The 19,979-nt window shown below is 54.5% G+C and overlaps 5 protein-coding genes across 5 annotated transcripts; 2 read left to right on the top strand and 3 right to left on the bottom strand.

Moving 5' to 3' along the window:
* Positions 1 to 726: 726 nt before the first annotated feature.
* On the bottom strand, positions 727 to 3,767 carry JN550_005925 (uncharacterized protein; the record flags this gene model as incomplete). Its single annotated transcript, XM_049317606.1, has 2 exons — positions 727 to 2,718; positions 2,817 to 3,767. The coding sequence occupies 2 exons, from the start codon at positions 3,765 to 3,767 to the stop codon at positions 727 to 729; spliced, it is 2,943 nt and encodes a 980-aa protein (XP_049172168.1).
* Positions 3,768 to 5,367: 1,600 nt separating this feature from the next.
* Positions 5,368 to 6,715, bottom strand: JN550_005924 (uncharacterized protein; the record flags this gene model as incomplete). Its single annotated transcript, XM_049317605.1, has 7 exons — positions 5,368 to 5,763; positions 5,817 to 6,041; positions 6,098 to 6,149; positions 6,198 to 6,220; positions 6,274 to 6,340; positions 6,403 to 6,449; positions 6,509 to 6,715. 7 exons carry the CDS (start codon positions 6,713 to 6,715, stop codon positions 5,368 to 5,370), a joined length of 1,017 nt encoding a protein of 338 aa, XP_049172167.1.
* Positions 6,716 to 8,814: 2,099 nt separating this feature from the next.
* Positions 8,815 to 9,607, top strand: JN550_005923 (uncharacterized protein; the record flags this gene model as incomplete). Its single annotated transcript, XM_049317604.1, has 2 exons — positions 8,815 to 8,878; positions 9,063 to 9,607. The coding sequence occupies 2 exons, from the start codon at positions 8,815 to 8,817 to the stop codon at positions 9,605 to 9,607; spliced, it is 609 nt and encodes a 202-aa protein (XP_049172166.1).
* Positions 9,608 to 10,989: 1,382 nt separating this feature from the next.
* Positions 10,990 to 13,891, bottom strand: JN550_005922 (uncharacterized protein; the record flags this gene model as incomplete). The annotated part of the gene is made up of 3 exons (XM_049317603.1): positions 10,990 to 11,052; positions 11,113 to 13,716; positions 13,805 to 13,891. The coding sequence occupies 3 exons, from the start codon at positions 13,889 to 13,891 to the stop codon at positions 10,990 to 10,992; spliced, it is 2,754 nt and encodes a 917-aa protein (XP_049172165.1).
* Positions 13,892 to 16,900: 3,009 nt separating this feature from the next.
* On the top strand, positions 16,901 to 19,648 carry JN550_005921 (uncharacterized protein; the record flags this gene model as incomplete). Its single annotated transcript, XM_049317602.1, has 5 exons — positions 16,901 to 17,171; positions 17,229 to 17,897; positions 18,165 to 18,702; positions 18,765 to 19,149; positions 19,211 to 19,648. 5 exons carry the CDS (start codon positions 16,901 to 16,903, stop codon positions 19,646 to 19,648), a joined length of 2,301 nt encoding a protein of 766 aa, XP_049172164.1.
* Between the last annotated feature and the right edge of the window lie 331 nt (positions 19,649 to 19,979).

Genomic DNA, 19,979 nt, shown 5'->3' with positions numbered 1-19,979 from the left:
ATTAGCTTGGGCCATATCCGGGGCATGGCACCACGGACAGCGGAACTGCAAGCGCAAAGTCAGGCGATCCCGTTCTGCATCCCACGTTTCGTCACCAAAATTTTTACGAGACTAGAGATGTTATTACTTTTGCGCGTGCGCCCGAACGGATGCGACTCGAAGCCACGTTTATGTGTCCATGCATTCTGCAGCATGGCACCAAGGTGTTTCTTCTCAACGATAACAGGCGGGCCTGGCGACTGCCGCCTGCACCGGACGGGGTGTGCATTTGCTGGCGTTGGGATAGGGAGCCGGCGCGGTTCGTTTTTGTTACTCGTACCGCCCAAACAGGGCTGCTCGATGGCAGCAGCAGCATGCGGGGACGACGAGGCAAGGAAAATTGAAAAGATGGGCGATATTGAATGCGATATTGACTCCAGTTTATTAGACTTCACTTCGGACAGTTGTACATAGTGAACGGCAAGCATACCCGAAAGATTTTCAACATTGTCTTCGTAATGATCGTGAGTGTTTGGGTATCGATACTATATGCTCATGTAGTATACAAAGATATATATCATCTTTCAATCCTTGTTCCTCGCACTTCTATAGCTACAGGAGGAATGGCCCATCATTGTGGGCAAACATCGACGGAGCTCTTCTGCCCCGACGCCGTCTCTTCTGTTTCTTCTCTTTCCTGATAACGATCGACAGAGAACTCGAGATAAACAGGAAGGCAACGCCGCCCTACCTGTACGCAATGGCGCCTAGGCTGCTCCGCCTCCTCTGGCCATCGTCCGCGTAAGAGGGCTGGCTCGCGCCCACCTCCGACACACCCGTCCGCGGGAACAGGCTGAACTTGGGCACGGCCCCGGGCGTCCTGGGCTGCTCCGGCACGTAATCGACGGGGCCAGGGGTGCTGCTGCTCCGCTTTCGCCGGATCCGCGGCACCGGCAGCGGCCGGCCCCACGGGTCGTCCGTGTTCGTCGGCGACCCGGATCCGCTCTCGGACGACGGGTCGTTGGACGCCAGCCACGATGTGAAGCGAGCCCTGTTCGGCCCCGCTTCCGTGTCCCCGACCCCAGAAGAAGACGCCTTGGTCAGGTCGCTCCCGCCTCCGTTGCTGGCGGCCGACGACCCGAACCCGCCGCCTCCGAGCATATCGAGGCCGGCGACGGCCTGGGCCAGCCCGACACGGACCTCGAGCTCGCCCGAGCTGTTGCTGCGACTGCGGCGACGACTCTGGTCCAGCGGCAGCGGCGGCATGGCCTTGTCGTCGGCACTGGGGCTGCTGCGCTGCGAGGGCGGGGCCGTCGTCAGCGGCGAGACGGTCGTGGGCGTGCGGAGCGACTGCTCGGACCGCGCGGCGCGCAGCGGGCTCCGGGGCGGCGGCGACAGCGGCGACATGAAGGCGGGCGAGGGTGGCGCCGGCTGCTGGGCCGGCCGCTCGAACGTCGAGCTGTACGGGCTCGACGGGCTGATGGACAGCGGCTTGATGGGCCGCAGCGGCCGCGGCGAGAGGTGGCTAGTCGCTGCTGTCCCGACCATGGGCTCGGGACTGGTGGTGGTGCCGGGGTACGCGCCGGGCTGTTGTGGTAGCTGTGTCGAGGGCTGTGGAGAATGCTGGGAATTCTGCGACAGAAGGAAGGCAATGTGGTTTTGGGTACGGTCGGGGATCCGTTGTTGGTTCACAGGAGTCAGGGGCGCGGGCATGGTGGGATTGGGGTCGGTGTTTCCGTTTCTGCTTGCCGGTGGTCCAGGGGCGGCTGTCGAGGCGAGGTTTTGGTACTGATAGGGGATCATGGGCGGCGGGTTCGAGGGCGAGATTGGCCCCCAGGAGCCCCAGGACGCCAGGGCCGAGACCCGCGGCACGGAGGAGGCGCTCGTTGGCGGGTTGAGGCTCAGGGGGGAGATGATCCCGCTCTTCCGGCGTGGGAATATGTCTGAGGAGAGCGTGCGGACATGATCGGGGCGTGTACCGGCTCCGGGGGAATAAACGGACGACGAGATCGTGAAGTAGAGGTTGTCAGGCCCGCTGGGAGACCTCGCATGGCCGGGAGAAGAGAGTGTGTCCGAAGCGTCGTTTCCACCCTGACTTGGCGTTCGCACGACGGCCATCCTCTGGCTTCCTCCCCGGCTCAGGCGCTTCGCTAAGGTAAGCTTGACCGGCTCGGGCTGCTCTGGCATGCTTCCCTGAGGCCCTAACCTTGGGTCTGTCAATGAAAAGTCGAGCCCATTGGTGCTTCCAAAACCTATTGAGGAATGATTTCCGGAGTGATATACGCCTCTGTCCTCTGGAAGAGGAGGCAGACTGGGCCGGTGTGAGATTGGTTGCAGTTTCTGCGACGCCTGTGGTATCAGAGGGATATGCTTGGGGCCGCCGTGGGCTCTGTTGGTGGTAGTAGCCGCAGTAGGTGACCAGCTCGTTGCGCCCTTCTCATTCAAGCCGCGTGACATGTAGCCGTCTGCGCGTCCTGTGCCATCGTCCTGACCCAAGGGGTTCAGAGCCATTTGATCGTTGTACTCGGACTCTTCGCCATCACCATAGCTTTCATCGCTGCTCCTCGACCGCCTTTTCCTCAGCATACCGATGAAGTATACGATTATCAGCGTGAGTATAGCAGATCCTATCATGGTACCAATGACAATGGCTGCGATTTGGCCTGGTGTAACATGAATAATGCCATTTTCAGAAGTTGAACCCGGGGAGCTGGGTTGGGCCAACTCATAGTTGGAAGTCTGCGCGTTTGTTAGCCATCACGATTCAAGCATAGACATATATATATATATATTCTAGATCCCTGCGGAATAGGAAGGGTAGTGCATCTCAGACGTACAGAAGTAGTAGAGGGGGTCGACTGCGTTGACCCTCTAGCGGCAGCAATCGCACTACTTGCACTGGCGGCCGCGCTGGCAGTCGCAGCTGCAAAACCGGCACTGCTTGCGCTTGCGGCTATACTGTTGCTCACCGCTGCCTCGATATCTGCACTGGCCCCAGCTGCCCTGGCTCCGGCAAGGCTTGCGGACGAAGCTATAGCACCGCTCGCAGATGACGCGCTGACACTGAGGCTGGAGATCGCCGAGGCCCCTGAGGACGACGCCGCTGCAACGTCGGCTGAGGAGCGCGAGGAGAGCGAGGCAATCTCACCCTGGAAACTCGACGACACGGATGCCAGCGCCGATGATGCACTGCTAGTCAGTGAGGAGCTCATTGAGGCTAGATTGGGCCCGACGGTTTCTGCCGGTGCGGCTGGAGGTACAGTCTGTTGACCTGGATCAGGCGGAGCTGCAGTCGTCGGCTGGGCTGGGTCAGGAGGAGGAGCCTTAGGTTGCTGAGCTGGATCAGCGGGAGCCGCAATCGTTTCCTCAGCAGGGCCAGCAGAGGCCTGTTTTGTCTCTTTGGCTGGACCGGCTGGAGGCGGACGCGGTGGTTCTGCTGCTACCGGCTGAGTGTTCTTCTTGGTTTTACCTTCCTGTCGGCGACGGACCGCAGGACGATCAACCACCGCGGGCAGTTGGTTCTCTGTTGCCGGGAGATCTTTCGGCCCTCTAGTGCTTGGAGCAGCTTTCAGTTGTACTTCGACGTATGTTGCCCATTGCTGCTGGGGTATCCTCTTATTTCCTCCCAAGTCGAGGGACTTTCGAGTTTCCCGCTGCCCCATCGCATTGTCTGACAATCTCCTTTCGTGGTCATGTTGCTCATAAACTCCTGCGTAAAGTTCTGACGTGGCCACCATGGAGCCCAGCAGCAGCTGGAGCACTGTTAATAAGACGGCGAGATTGACCATCTTGAACCATGTTGTCCGCTTCGATCACGTCGTATTGAGGTCCCTTCCCGGCTGCCACCTGCTTCTAAGATTGCACCATGCTGGAGAGCAAGCAAGGCTCGGAAGGAAGAGTGGAGGAAACGAGCAAGACAGGAAAGCGTCCGAGAGTGTGGATATGTAAGTAATTCCGCCCAACTCTACTCTATCCACTTAGTACTCAGTCATGACCTGCAAGAGAAAGACCGAGTTTTCGGATCACACCCGACGAGATCCCCGTGTTGCAACAGCTAGATGGATGGAAGGACAAGCCAGACTGTGTGATTGATCGCGTCCCGGGGAAGGCTGTCTCCTGTCTCTTGCTTACCCCAGCTCGGGCTCAGCAATGCGAAACAGAGATTACCACTAGAACACAGCATGGCAAACTGGTAGAGAGCGATGTCAGCTTCTGCGCTCGTGGAAGCTGCAGTAGGCAAGAGACAAGGGTGTCTTGTCGCAAAACGGCTCATAGCCACACGCATGTGTTTCTGCCATGCCGCTGACAGGCGTTCATGATGTCTGTAGAACAAGGTCGATGGTACCCCATACGACAGATACCTCGCAACCTATTGTGCGCTCGCTGTCCGCCTCAAACCCCCAACGCTCGTTCTGAGTCTAACCAATCATATTGCCCAGATCACATGCCGGCGCACGCCAGATCGAGTCCAGGCTTGGCAAGTCTCGGGACTGACACCACGTTCTTTGCCGGTCCGCGCGGTGAGGAGCCATGGTTCTGGAAGGTGGGTTACGCTGGGCCCCCGGATGTGTGTGTGGGCTGCAAGCCAGAAGGAGTTCAGAGTTCACGAAATCCTTGGACGTTGCAGGTGAGACCGCGCCGGGATGGGGGTCCAACTCGCCCGCACGTCCTCCGGATCCGGGCACTTCCCCACCGTCTGATTTCCTGATTCGGTAACCGCAGAGGGTGGACCCCGGCCCTCAAACGCGACTGGAAACAGGGGCCGGGCAGTTGTGCACAAGTGTGTGTGTGTGTAAATGACTCTCAAAGGATTAGGACTCCGAGAAGCGCATGCAAGGGATCTTTCTACTATGACAGGGCGAGCTCTTCAACTGCGCCACGGAAGGCCTCCCGGGGCTGTTTTGGAGATCGGACGAGATCTTGGACTTCCAGAAACGATATCCAATAATCTGCTCAACAGTTGCTCGATCGTGACATTCCCGCTGTGAGTGTCGCCTCGTGAAACGGCGAGGCGTTCAGATCGCGCGTATCAAAGAACAGGCCAAACACAAGCCTTCGCGGGAATAAGAATGGTGATCGGCGCCAGGTACGGTATTTACGAGAATCTCTTTCCGAGGTGGAACTTGGTCTGTAGTGTGGCACTTGATTCGAAGGTTGAAGGTCAACTTAAGCTTGCGGAGCTGTTTGACAGGTTTCCAATAAATTCATATATACAATTGTTCTGACATCCGAGAGATGCCTCATCCAAAGCATAGACAGAAGACTATCCACAATATGGAAGCACGATACATCACATTCCCCACCATTTCGGCTGCTCTCACCACAACCCAAACTCACCTGACCAAGAGTGACCCAGTGACCCAGTGAGCAACAGCGTTTCGGCCCAACCTATATGTACTTTGTTATGGACGGCAGTACGCCGGTATAGGCAACTCCAGAGGGGGGCTCCATGCTATAGATGTAGTCGCCCCACCATGGGCCGCCGCCCCACCAGAGCCAGCCCGTCCACACGTCCGAGTTGGCCTCCATGTAAGACAGCATACCGTCCACCGCCGAAATGCATTGCGAGTTGGCGCCCCCGGCCGTCTCACCAATGATGCCCTTTTTCTTGTTCGCCTTGAGCCAGGCTGTCGCCTCGGTCACGCGCTCCTTGCCGATCGTGGTGGACACACAGCTCGTCGAAGTGCCGGAACCGTCGCTGTCAAGATACTGGTGCATCTCGTAGATGATCTTGTTGGAGGGGTCGGTGAGACTTGCCATACCGGTTGCGGTACCACTCGAGACCTGCCAACGTGTCAGTAAGTCGATCTTGAACCATTGATCACCAACAAACGGACCCAATGCCAGGCACCCGACCAAGAATTGCCTTCAACAAAGATGTACTGCGATGTTGCGCCCGCAGCCCGGATCCCGTCGATAGCCGCCTGGTTGAGCTGGGCGACGAGGTTGTTGTCCATGTCGTGGTACTCATTGTTGGTATCAAATATGACCTTTGAGTTACCGGCATATCGCTTGGCAACCGTAGTCCACCAAGCCTTGAAGCCGGCAGTGTCGGTTATGACCTTGTAGATTATCAGCTTCATGACTCGCTTTCGAAACGATTGGATCAAAGGCGTACATTACTGTAGTATCGACCAAAGTTGTGGGGGTCGAGAATAGCATAGGCCCCCCTGATTGATCAGCCTTCAGGGCTTCCAACATAGATACGGTGTACTCACTTTGACGTGATGTAGTTAAGAATCTGGCTTATCGTTAGCTTCGATTCGTGGCTAAACCGTGGGCTAGAGTACGTACATCGTCAAGTCCTGCAGCGTACGTAGAGTTGATGGATCCTGTCAACTTGCTTGGAATGATACGCTCCCTAACACTGGTATCAGCCGAGTGACCTGAACCAATGGCCAGATGGCCGGACCAAATACAAACATCATAATGGGAACTCGGAAAATGTTCATCCCCTTGCCGACCAACGTCTTCGGATGTATTAGCAGAGTTTTATATATGGTCTCATTGACATTCGGTACTAGCTTACATCGATGGTTGAGTGGACAGGCCAGGTGTAGTCTTTTCCAAGCTGGCCAGGCAAGGCAGTGTTGCCGAACTCGGCCCCAGATTCGTTGACGCCGGTAAACTGGAACTTGCTCTTGCGTTTCTTCATCGCAGACGTTGAACCGTCCGTAGGAGCAGCGATGACGCTAGCAAACGCCGCAGCGCCGACCAGCAGATCTACGAACCTCATTGTTGCCGCAACACTAGTAGGCCGTTTCAAAATTGGGGAGGGGCGGCTTAGAGAATCGCCATCTGTCTACTGACGCTATCGCCCTTCTTTTGTACCCTAAGTCTACTCCTAAATGCCAACTAAGACCGTGACGTGGGCGGAGGAAGTGACTCCGTCATTGCTACAGTGATTTTCCAAGACATGTCTATCATTCCTGGTGTAACTAGGGTCTGAAGAACGTACTAAATGTCCTCCCAGGAACATGTCACAATCTCACTCGTAAAGAACAGTATTCTGGCTAGGCCAGTGGATGGCCGAGCCAAGCTTTGAATTTAGAGTTGCACCCACGGAGGCTCTACCGGCAGCAACCAATCGTGGGGAACCCTGGCCTCGACAGATGGGTCGACACGCGGGAGCAGCATGCTGCTTTCAGGGGGGCGGGGCGTAGCAGTCCGCGGCGTACGGCAGACTAACAGCTGGGACTTGCGGAATAATTGCAGACTGACAGGCAGCGTGGGCACACACGAGACAAGAGCCACGAATCGACGTAGAAGAAGTCAAGCTCCATGACTTATGGGTAAACGGAACACTATTAAAATGGCCGAATACTATACTGTCAAGTGGCAAGTTGCCTCTTGGATTTGCGCTGTAACTAGTCACTAGTCCGTGTGTAACGGTCCAAAATTGACTGATTCAAGCCAGCCATCCCGCCAAGCCTTTTGACTTGTTGCGCTTGGACTTTTTAAGTCTACGCCGACCAAAGCGAAAACTCGACCAGCAAAGCCCCAACCCCAAAGCCCGTCAACCCTACGTTTACGTACTGGAGCCCCGAGCGAACCCACACAGGAAATTTTTCTTCCGAATACAACATATAGGGTTGTAAGCCTGCAAGTCGACATCACAAGATAAGGGGATGTGGTCTAGTGGTATGACGTTTCCTTAGCATGATGTGAAGCATGGAAAAGGTTCTGGGTTCGATTCCCAGCTTCTCCACAATCTTTTGCCTCCTTCTCCTACGGAGCTGGTGGTGTCAATGTTTCTTTGGTGGTCATTAAAGTATGTATCGCACTCAAGGGAGACACAGCGACGCGGGGTTGAACGCGATCTTTTTTTTTTTTTTTTCCTTGTTTGGGCGATGCGCTGGTGGCGGGGCATGGGATTGCGTTGGCGTGTAAGTCACGGACAGTTGCAGGTAAAATGGTATGGGTTGGTTCGAGATGGGCTGTAATGCTGTGTGTTGCGCATAAGCGACAGCACGAATCATTCTAGAACTTTGCATGCAAATTCAGTCTGTATCACGATCGCCCGGCCATTGCGCCTGTGCAAGAAGAAAAGAGTGCTTTGAGACTGTCTTTAGTGTTGAGCGTGCAATATTATGTACAAAGCCGCAGACCAGAAAACGGAGCATTGTGCATATCACTTGACTGGTGGTAGTTATGATTGATTGAGTATTGTATGACATCAACTCAGATTGAACTACTAGCCACTCATCATTCTACAGGAGCCTCTGTACGCCATGAAAACATGATCATCGTGGAATGCAAGCAGACGAATGTCGAATTGCGAGGCAGTCAGTTGCCAGTGGCAGCAGCCCCGCCAGTCAGTCTGAGAACCTGGGCCGCGGCCAAGATGGATAACAAAAATCCAGGGGTCGAGTGCTGGCTTATCGGGTTTATCGCACTGCCCCACTTGGACTTTTTTTTGGCCTTGGTCCTGCTTGCCCTAAGACCGAAAACCACCAGCTCGCGCACAGCTGGGGCAGGCGCCGCACACCCGGAAAATCAGTGCGGCCGGCAAACCCACACAATTCCCAAAAATTGGCCGTGAACTTTTCTGGTCCCTCTCTTTGCTATTCCCACGACCAACGCCCAACGCCGACAACAAGTCCCCTTCTCGATTGCACTGGTGAATAGTCACATCATCAGGTGAGTGCCTCATGGCAGGGAGGTTGCAGTGGCAGCTTTGGTTTCGACACCGGTTGCGCAAACCCGGGAGGAGTACCGTCTGCTGCTGCTGCTGCTGCGATCGCCCCAAAGCCTTCAAAACTCTTTTCACCAAGCACCTTGGTCTTCCGAGAGCCAGTCCGCTAACCACCGTCTCCCACGCAGCACACAGCAATCATGGGTATCTCACGCGACTCTCGTCACAAGCGATCCGCCTCCGGTGCGAAGCGCGCCTACTACCGTACGTTACCTTGAAGAAGAAGCGAAGAAGAAAAAAAGACCAGACATACACACATTCCCACACATGTGCCCTCACATGTTTCCCCCCCTCGTCGATCGGCAAGGTAACACTTGCTCGATCGCTCGAAAACCCGTATGCATCTGGCATTTTCGCATAGATCATACGTTCTGACCTCCGTCAACAGGGAAGAAGCGCGTTTTCGAGTCCGGCCGCCAGGAGGCCAACACCCGTATCGGCCCCAAGCGTGTCCACACCGTCCGCACCCGTGGCGGCAACCACAAGTACCGTGCCCTGCGTCTCGACAGCGGTAACTTTGCCTGGGCCTCCGAGGGCTGCACCCGCAAGACCCGTATCATCGTTGTCGCCTACCACCCTTCCAACAACGAGCTGGTCCGCACCAACACCCTGACCAAGTCCGCCGTCGTCCAGATCGATGCCGCCCCCTTCCGTCAGTGGTATGAGGCCCACTACGGCCAGCCCATCGGCCGTCGTCGCCAGCAGAAGCAGGGCAAGGAGGAGGAGCAGGTCAAGAAGAGCAGCTCCGTCGAGAAGAAGCAGGCTGCCCGCTTCCAGGCCCAGGGCAAGGTCGACCCCGCCCTGGAGAAGCAGTTCGAGGCCGGTCGTGTGTTCGCCGTCATCGCCTCGCGCCCCGGCCAGAGCGGTCGCTGCGACGGTTACATCCTCGAGGGTGAGGAGCTGGCTTTCTACCAGCGCAAGCTGCACAAGTAGACGCCTCGCCTAGGCTGAGCGGGTGCTACTGGTGGGTAACGAAGGGAGACGATAGTCACGTCATTGCGCTTTTGGTATCGGTGTTCATGGATTATGCTCTCTGTCTTCGGCACGGAATGGGTTCATTGAGACTAGGATCGGATCAATAAAAGATCAAACCAAAAGTGCTGCTATTCGGAACCACCCATCACCTTTTCTCAGCCTTCATGTTGAATCTTGTGACATTGATCCTTCGTAGGAGAGGTGGAAGAGAGGTCTTGATGAGATATTGCTCGCTAACTAGACTCCACGCTGCATCTCATTCTGTGTCGCTGCCGCTTTGCCTCCTTGCCATTCCCCATCCACTAACGACGTTTGCTGGCTGGGGTGTGGACGCAACCTCTGATCTCTCGATGGCGCGCCGAGAATCCTCAGCTTGATCGGGACCTTGAGCCAAACCGTTGGAGCCCTGTGTATCTAGACTTAACACGTTGCGCTGTCACTTTGGCTTACGGACCATGGTAGGCCAGGTCGTTGCTTGGGCTCGCGCGATGCCCCTTAGTTAATCCAATGTAGGTCGAACTACGGCGCCAGCGTAGGAGAGCGCAATCTTTTACACCAACATGTACTTGCTCGCTTCGGCGCTTGTACCACACTAAGTGGAGGAATTAAGGTATCATGTGATGTATTCCCTCTCTCAACACCGAAACAACAGCAGCATCCATTCACGGCCATGCTGCACTCACGAACGTTTTGCTATGCCACAAATCGTGGGGAGTCATGAAGACATGAATTGGTATCTCGCACCCTGCTCCCCTTCGTCCGTTTTCTGGGCCTGCTCGACCCTGTCTCAGACCCGATGCCTGGGAACTACGATCTATACAATACTGCGTATCTTGCCCTTCCCCCTGGGTTCCTAAACTCCTACTCGCCGCTTACAGCTGAAGCAGAAAGAAAACGACTGGGTTGCAGTCACCGCTGATGTGCTCCCGGGGCCCTCCTGGGTCCCCTCCGTCTATCGCCGTTTACAATGGAGCGCCGTCCGTCAGACCAGATACAAGAATTGATATCAAACCACACACGGGGGGAGACAATTAGACAAGCACGGAACTCCTTGATAACTTCTGTTTTCTTCTCTTTCGCCCTTTTGCTGGCCAGGCCAGCTCGGCTAAGAATGACCAAGACGCCAGGCACGAGAGCCCCAGTCGCTCCTTGTGCGGGCTTCGCATGATCCATCGGGGGCGCGGTCTAACTCGCGGCAACGCGTTTCATGGCAAGAGGGCCTCTCCAGTGCTCAAACTCCGTCTCCGAATGCGGCAATAATGACATGCTAGGTTGTGTGGGAATATACAAAGAGTCGAGGCGGACAGCCCAAGACAGAAACAAGTCGCGTTGAGGTGAACTCAAGCAAATTGCCGCTTGAGGTCTGTCCATTTCCTCTGAAGGGTTTCGTGCTGGGAGTTGATCTGCGGTAGTTTGTTAGTGACCAGGTTCCATCGACAAGCAAAGGGAGGAGAACGACATACCTCGGCGTAGCGCATCTTGGTCTGCACCAACTCTTCCTCCAGCTCGCTCATCTCCTTCTCAACCTTCTGGTTCTCCTCGTGCACCTTCTGGTTGCGCTCCATGAGGCTATCCCGCTCCAGCTTCCAGGCGTCTTCGATCTCCTGCGGCTGCTTCTCAATGACGATGCGGAGCTCCTTGACCTGGCCCTTGAGGCTCTCGTTCTCGTCCTTAAGCTCTTCGTTCTCGATCTTGGTGTGCACCAACTCATTTGCCATGTCGGTTTGCTCCGTGTCGGCAGCCTGTAGCCGTTCCTCCAGTTTCCGTACCTTGATGGCGTAGCTTGCGTTTGATTGCTTCAGCTCTTCTAGCAGCTGCTCCCTCTCCTTCTCAGTGCGAGTCTTCTCTTCCCACTCAGCCGTGTAAGCTTTGAGGAGTTCAGGGGTAACCTTGACCTCGCATGCATCGCGGACCAGCTGGTCTGCTCGATATACCTCCTTGTCTACACTTGCAGATGTACTGCCAAAGAAGCCGTTCTCGAGAATACTGCCAGTGCTTGGCGCATGATCAATGTAGACGTCGAAAAGCTTATCTCTCAGGAAGTTTGTAAGCTGTCCCATGTCGTTCATGCCGAGAAGCGCCGAGGCGTTCTTTTGCATCAACACGAGACCGAACTTGAGGATGGCAGACAAGCCCTCCGACAGAATGAGGTCGTATATTCTGAGAACGAGCTGCAGAGGAAACCGGTAGGCGAATAATGTGAGGAACCATTGAGTGGCGTAGAGGTGTGGCGAGACGCCACGTCGGTTAAGGTGGCAGTATACGGCTGGCTCGAGATCTTCCAGCAGCCTTTCGAATTGGTAGAGGTGCATGTGTAGTCCAGGCATATCCTGAATGAACAGGTCCCGCAACTTGTATTGGTTCATGAGGCGGACAAGGAGACAGAAAGCCTCCTCCTCGGGCATGTTGAATAGCAAAGGCATGATGAGGAAGTTCATGCCTTGTGCGTAGCCAACTCCCTCATCGAAAAGCGCATAGGCTTTGCAAACGCCGAAGAGGCCGTCTTGCAGGCCAGCTGCTTGGGCATGCTTTGAGAAGCTCGTTCTCGCGCCCAGGTCTCGCTTGATGGTCTTCTCAAGCTTCTGGAGCATGGCGGCGTCTTCCTTGTCCTTCTTCTTCCGCTCAGCCGCAGCCAAAGCTTGGGCTTTGAGCATAGCTTCGCTGTCTTTCTCGGACATGGGGGGCGACTTTGTCCCATTGGCGCCAGAGACTTCAGAATGGATCGATGATGCTGACGATGCCACGGTCTCCTTGTCAACGCTCAATCCATTGCTTCCAGAGCTGATCGAGGTCCCGTTGCTGTTTCTGGAAGTGTCCTTTTCGGTTCCCCGGACCGAGAGCTCTCTATATACAGCCTCAAGATCTTCGTTCTTGCTCTGCGCAAGTACCTGCCAGACGACGCCTCGGATGACGTTGGGAATGCCAGTGGCGATCGCCCTGTTGAGCTCTTCGGCACTAGTCTTCGCGACTGCAGATGGTCCCTCGTAAACGACTGACTGCCAGAGATCCCAGTCAACTTGAGCATCAGACATTGCCGAAGGGCCAGCAGAGACTCCTGAGGCGGTTCCGGGTGCCAGGCTAGGGTTCGGACTGGCAGGCATGGGGGATAACGGAGCGTCAGAGCCGTTCTCATTGGTGGGGCTCATGATCCCCAGAGTCGCTGACCTGGTAAGACCTCCAATCGCACCGGGCTGAGCTTTGTCCTCCTCGCCTTCTGCACCGGGCAGTGTGATCCCGGCTTCTTCCCGCATGCGTACCAACTTGAATCTATCCTTTAGGCTGTTCCTTGCCGGGCGGCCATGTGCGGCGCCTTCATCGCCCTCCTCAAGTTTGCTAAGCATCATCTCCGGGTTGCTAGTCAGCGTGGCGATGGAGCTAGCCGTATCCCTCCTCGGGGAGCGCAGAGGTGCAACAGGAGGTGAAGTGACACTCTCCTTGGTCGTAGAGTTCCGCGACAGCCAGGAAAAGGGGCTAGTGAGCTTGCTCCGCGAAGTCGAGGTCCGATCCGGGGGAAGGGGCTTTTCGGTAGTCGGTGCCGGGATTGTGGTACTCGAGGAGTTGGGGCTAGTCTTGGGCGGCGACTCGGTTGCCGGAGGTGACCAGGGCATGGATGGGAGGGAGCTCGCGATGTTACTTAACGAGATCTTCTTGGACGGCTGCTTCGGGGGAACGGCGGGCGGTTCTTCTACAACACCTTGCTTGTTAGCCATTGACAGAACGTAGGCCGAGCTCTCTTGGGATCGCATACCCTTCTCCACTGATGCGGCCTCATCATCGAGGTTGACAGTGTCCATGGGGACATCAGACAGTCGACTCGATGCTCGCTTTGACTGAACCTCGGAGCTTGTCTCCACATCTTTTGTCTCGACCGGGAGCTCCTCGGCCTCGATCTCGGAGTCAGAACCCGGCGCTCGTTCGGGTTCAGCATGGTCGGCAGGCTCATCCTGAGGCGTGGTGAGATCCGAAGCCGCGCTCGATGATCTGTTGGTCCGTTTGGCCGTCAAGGACGACTTGCGAGCCGTGAGGGACCGGACAGAGCTGGTGTCGACAGCATCCTCAAAGGTGTCCTTTCAGGGGGCAGGTCAGCAACGTCCCAACGAGCTGGGGAGGCCTCCAGTGCAGACGACCAGAATATGGGAAGTTGAATGTACATACCGTCTCCTTATCCGAGGCGGCTGGCGACTCTTCCCGCCTCTGAACAGCCGGAGGCGGAGGGGACTGCGGCTCGGCCTGTTCCGCCATTGTCACCACGGCTTGGAGTCGGTAGTGGCTAGCGAGCGTCGAGGTGAAGCGGGTCGTGACACTTGAGGGTTGTAGTTGTTCAGGAGTGCATTCGGAAGGAAACAGACGGCGGCGGCGGCGGGGGCTCGGCAAGTGCAGTCAGGGGTTGACTTTGTCGACGACTGCACCGAGTGGCTGCTGGTTGGTGTCCTGTACTCGTCGGTCGAGTCGTGTGGTTGGCTCCTTTGTCTGGCTCTGGTTCTGGTTGCTGGCTGGGGGCAGCGACTGAAGGGGGGAATGAATGGCGGTGTTGGACGTGATGCAGATGGCCTATTGTCTGTGGGCGGGCTCCAGGAGGTAGGAGAAAAAAAAGCTATGATCTCATTTATTCATCAATCAATCAAACAATGCACGGCAGGGCATGAAAGAAGTAGAATTGGCCGTCTGGCTGCGGTTGGCTCACTCCTTGTCTGCGAACCGTTTGGTTTGCTGGGCCAGGCCTGCAGACGAGCATGGGGAGATCGACCACGAATGCAAAAAGATTGGCGCCCGGGCCCCCTGGCCGCCAGCGCCGCCCTGTCGGCCTTCCCTAATCCCACCTAGCCACCCCTGGCAGCCCACTAACTCGCCTGCTATCCGCCCACTACCCACGCCGACTTGCACTGCGAAGAGTCGCGGGTGGGTGGTGGTAGCGCTTGGGTCCCCGAAAACCCCACCGCCCTTTTTCAGGGGTTCAGCTCAACATGAGCGAAGCCCAGCCTAGGTTTAGGGGGCTTGTCTGTCGTCTTATTAGACGCCGAAACACTTCAGCCGCTTCTTCTTCTCCCAGAGATGACCTCGGGACAAACGGCGGGCGGGATAGGTCTGTGACGATGGTTTCGTACTGTGAAAAAGTTGGAAAGTATGCCGGGCTGGTTTCGAAACAATGGACCATTCATCATGTTACGATTCATCCTGAACTGTGATTAGGTAGTACAGGGCAACAGTTCTCCAAGTTAGCTTTGCCAGTCAATCTGCATACACATACGGAAGCCAACGACAGCATGCTGTGAGTAAAACTGCGAATCCTCCCATCAATCTTGCACTGTCATACGGTGACACAGGAGGAGATTGCAGTGCACCAGCGTCACCCGACGTCATTTCCCTCAAGATACCTACCAGAATCCTCATCCTTCCCCCCTTCCTCCGTCGCTAGGATCACAGCCATCACCAGTCTTCAAGGCTCGGTGCTGGAGCCAGCGGCTCCTCCTCGTCGAAACCTTCCAGAGGCTGGAGCCGGTGGCCGGGTAACCTAAGAGACATTCCTCGATAGCCAACCAGCCACCAGTGGCATGCTTTGAAACCCTGCTAGGAGGACTCATGCAGTACCTAGCCCAAGCCCGAGAGCTGCAGGAACCGAAAGTATGTCCCTGGTAGCTGCACCCTCGAGAGGAAAACGCCAGCGCTGCACTTGCCCAAAGGGCGAGACACTTGGCGGCAATTGTGGCTACTAGAAAGCTAGTGGGGCAGACATGTCTCACGTGATGGACTTGACGACATCCTCTTAACCCCTATCTTGTCTGGGCGATTGATTATTTCATGTGTGGACTAGAGACAGAAACAAGCAAGCCAACTACTGATGAAAGCGCATGTATTGATTGAAAATGTGACAAGACCATGGGAGCAATTTATCAAAAGGAAATAACGACAAGATGCCCGTTGCATACAGCAACTTCTTGAACGTCAGCGTGGACAACGTATCGAGATCGCGTGCCATTCGCAATTTGAACCTTGGCCCCTTCCCTCTGTGACCATGACATGCCAGGACGCCGAGACCACCAGTCGGCAGGACAGATTCCTGTACAAACCGTCTACCGGAATTGGCGTCATTTGCCTGTATCCGCGACATCGGTCTACAGGTTTGTATCAACAAGAGTCGTTCTTCCTAGTTGTGCGATTCGTTGCCTGCGGGCACCGCGAAGTGGGGAGGTGTCACCGTATAAGTCCACTGACTTCGAGTCGACAGCTCAACTATTTCGTACCAGACCGTTTGGGCTGCTCAAGGTAAAGCGTCGCTTGTCCTCGAGTGACGTGCCCCCTGGATTCCATACATAATTGCTCCTTGAACTCCCGTGGGCTAAAGAGCAAACTGCAGCTCCATAGGGGCGGAATATTTCCTTACAAGAAAAATTATGTTGATTCACGAGCGAAGTCCACTTGCATTCTCGCTGCATCAGTGGCATATGCCACTCACCAGGCTTCATTGTCTTGTGTTGCTGATACCTTAGGTATGGAGTCCCGGCAGGACGAAGCTATTAGGAAAACAGTCAAATCAAACCCCCATAAACATGAGAAGAGAGGTATGCTCTCAAGTTATAATTATTACTTGGTTTACTAGCTAGCCAACCAATCACGATAGAATCCATTGAGACGGCGCACTGCCCTTATTTGGCCCCGCACCAAACTAATGGCGCGGCATCATCGTATAGATCGCCAAGTAAAGCGCATCTCTTCTCGTTCATCATGGTCCGCTATGGCGCAGTGACTGTGCTTTGGTTTCCAGACTAGGGCTCTATGAGACCCCCGACCTAGGCGTAGCCAGTGCATATGACGGTGCTGAGACGGCGGGCACAAAATTTGGTAGAAACATAGGATAAATGAATGATTCTGGTAGCCTACAAAGGTCTGACAGTAAGGTTGTAGAACATACACAGCTAGGTTGCAGACTAATATTCCCCATGTGTATTGCCTGTATGCTGTTGATTTTTCGTCTTACCAGGCCCGTCCCCGCGTATATAGCTCCCCCAAGATCACGTGATCATGTCTCTTCCAGATCCACCCGCCACTTTGTCGGACAGCCAATGCTTGCTCTCAATGCTAACTACATTTAGATGATCTTGGACTCTGGCACGGATTTCGCAGCCAACTACTTTCCTTCAATCCCAATGCTCTAGGAATTTGCATCCTTTGGCAAGCGGTACAACTTGGATCAAAGGACTATTTGGGATTCCCGTATATGGTCGCACGTCTTCTGCTTCGTTCATTAGTTTGATGACGCAGGTAGGGACCTACGGGTCGACGTCGAACGCTACGGCGGTTGCGCCACACGCACTGCCCTCAGCTTCCTCTCTTCTAAAACAAGTCGAGTTATCGGAGGATCTGTCGGATGATCCGTCTCCGAGGCTCGAATCACAGAACGACCCCGGCAAGCACTCAGCCCGTAAACGCCGGAAAACCACCAAGGCCTGTGATGACTGTCGGAGGCGGAAGATCAAATGCGATGGAAGGCAGCCGTGTTCGAGCTGTGCAGATTTCAACTCTGGTGAGAATCTTGGAAACTACCATCTGTGCCTGCCACAGCTGACCTTTGCTTTGTTAGGATGTTCATATGCCAGATTGCCTCGGCAAGGGAGACGCCCTAGGTTGAATGGCACAGATGCAAGACCAAGCGACCTAGAGGAACTGCGCAAGAACCTGCATGCCGCCGAATCGCTCCTCCAGAAAATCTCGCAGAGCATTGATTTCGGCACCTCCAACACCGCGGCTTCTTCCCCTCGATCATCCTCAAGATTGCAGGCTGCTGTCCCACCGGCTGAACGGCACGGAACATCTTCCAATGCTGCTTCTGTCGAGCCCTCGGAGGAACCAGCAAGATTCATCACCTTGACCGATGCCGCTAACCATCTAGATTTTACGAACACTGGTGAATACGACTTTCATGGATTATCGTCAGGGGCAGCGTTCTTGCGCCGGATCACTCAGCATCTCCCAGGGCTCTTTCGATACGACTCCAGACTGCCATTCCTACCCCAGCATCATCAATCTTCCCCTCCCAGATCAGTAGAGCTGCCACTTGACTTGGCGATCTCACCATGGCAAACAGACCATGGTTTCTACGCATTACCACAGCGACAGCTCGCGCGAGATCTGTGCGACTATGCATTTACTCGAGCTTCTTGTATTCTCAGAGTTGTTCACGCGCCATCGTTCTGGAGACTGTTTGAGACGCTTTACCATGAACGCCCACAGAAGTTCACACTAGAAGAACGTAGGTTCGTCGGGCTTCTCTTTTCGGTTATGGCTCTTGGCTCAATGTATGACGTCGACGAGAATGACCGGACTAATCCTGACCATTATGATGTTGCTACTCAACGAGGGTAAGATTGCCCCTTCCGAGTCTTCGTAGCTTTGATGTAGCATTGCCGCATTCCCGCTGACTTGTGAATCGCCCCTAGCCATAATTATTATGTATTAGCTAGGCATTATCTCCAGGACATTACTGAGTGTTGCGATATAACCACTCTACAAGCCTTAGTGTTCGTTATCCAATTTCTCCAGGCTACCGGCAATTTGAACGGATGCCACACTTTTATCGGCATCGCTCTCCGATCAGCTTTGCGCATGGGACTTCATCGGCACCTACCACATACCGCTAGAACACCGATTATAGATGAGACGCGGAGAAGAGTCTTCTATACCATTCGACAGATGGATATCTACCTGGCTGCCACCCTAGGGCTTCCGCTCCTTCTTCAGGATAAGGACATTGACCAAGCCTGGCCAACAGAAGTAGATGACGAGTTTATCACCGAAAGTGGCATTCATCGGTCTTCACTCGATGAAAGACCTTCTTTTCTGGAAGCATTCAATGCTCACGCCAGCCTAATGCAAATACTTGCCAAAGTTATGGACTACCTTTATCCGCCGACTGGGGCTGATAAGGGGGCTGCGAACGTGACATATAAAATCGCTGTTGCCAAGATCAGAGAATTAGAAAAAGACCTTCATACGTGGCACGAGAATCTCTCGTCCGCATGGCTCCCGGGCCCGGAAAAAGATCTGCAAATCACCCGGTAGGCAACCCAAACCCTCCTCTGCTCGTTTTGCACTGTCCTAACGTGCGTACGCCACTTAGCATCAAGATTCTTCTTCGATTTGCCTATGCCCATGTTCAGATGATGTTGTACAGGCCATTTCTTCAGTACTATTCTCAACAGGGGTCAACAGTGGAGACAGCCAATGAGGGCTGCTTCGCTCTCGCGACCGCCGGCATTAATGTATGCCGGAATATTGTCCATATTGGCTTGGAGATTCGCAAACAGGCTGTACTGATCGGTCCATACTGGTTCATCACATACACGCAGTTCTTCGCAGTTCTGAGCCTGCTGTTATACGCGTTTAACAATCCGAACCAGCCAGGAGCCCTGGATATATTTGCTGATGCCAAACTGGGCAAGGACTGCATTTCCAGCCTGACTCAGAAAAGTCTCGCTGCGGATAGGGTAACTGCAGCTCTCAACGTAAGTGAAGTATATTGACATGTAAATTGGAATTGGAAAATAATAGGTTAATCATTCACAGTCTCTCTTTGATCACCTCCCTGACTATTTCAAGTCGAAAGACCGCCAAAGCCAGGACGCTCACTCGGTATTTGCGTCAAATCCCGGACATTCACAACTCAAATCTCAAATGTTGAATCCCCCTCAACAGCATATGCCGAGTTCTACAGACACTCAACCAGAATGGTCCATTAATGCACTTTCAATGCCAGGTAGCGCATTATCCGGAAACAGCATCTCTGATGCCCCCCCTGCTTACATGCCGGGGCATGCCCCGTATCATATTCCTTCGAACGTTATGGGCTTCCCCATGGAGGATCCGTTTGCATACCCCTTACTCCCTGGTGTCAGCCTTGGTGACAACAGTTTCGGGATCTTACCTGAAGATGTTTTGCAACTCCCTGTCTTCGACGCCAACATGAGTTTGGAGGAACAATTTCCGCACCTTCATGATCCCTAGCAACAGCCGCAGAGTCTACTGAAGTCATGCATTCGGGCCCGATATCCCGGTCGATGTACACGATTGAATGTCTAATTTGTACTGAACGTCGCCATGAAAAGAATCCGGCTTTCATCCATGAGGCGATGCACACTATTCCCTCCGTGGTGAAACCGTTATGTTTGCCACAGAACACTCTACATCTGTGTGCCTAAAACAACTAAGATCGCTAGAGAGGAGAAACCGGGAAGCAACTGCTACATCATTCTGCATAACATGAACACGAAGCACAGTATACGTGGAATTTATCGTTCTGTCCGTTGAATCTAAGATTGTTTCGCTCTAATCTGTG

The sequence above is a fragment of the Neoarthrinium moseri genome (assembly GCF_022829205.1).
Source record: "Neoarthrinium moseri strain CBS 164.80 chromosome Unknown scaffold19_Wmoseri_CBS_16480, whole genome shotgun sequence".
Classification (NCBI taxonomy): domain Eukaryota; kingdom Fungi; phylum Ascomycota; class Sordariomycetes; order Amphisphaeriales; family Apiosporaceae; genus Neoarthrinium; species Neoarthrinium moseri.
The sequence above is the reverse complement of the archived record's forward strand: the minus strand, read 5'-3'. Positions and strand labels throughout refer to the sequence as shown.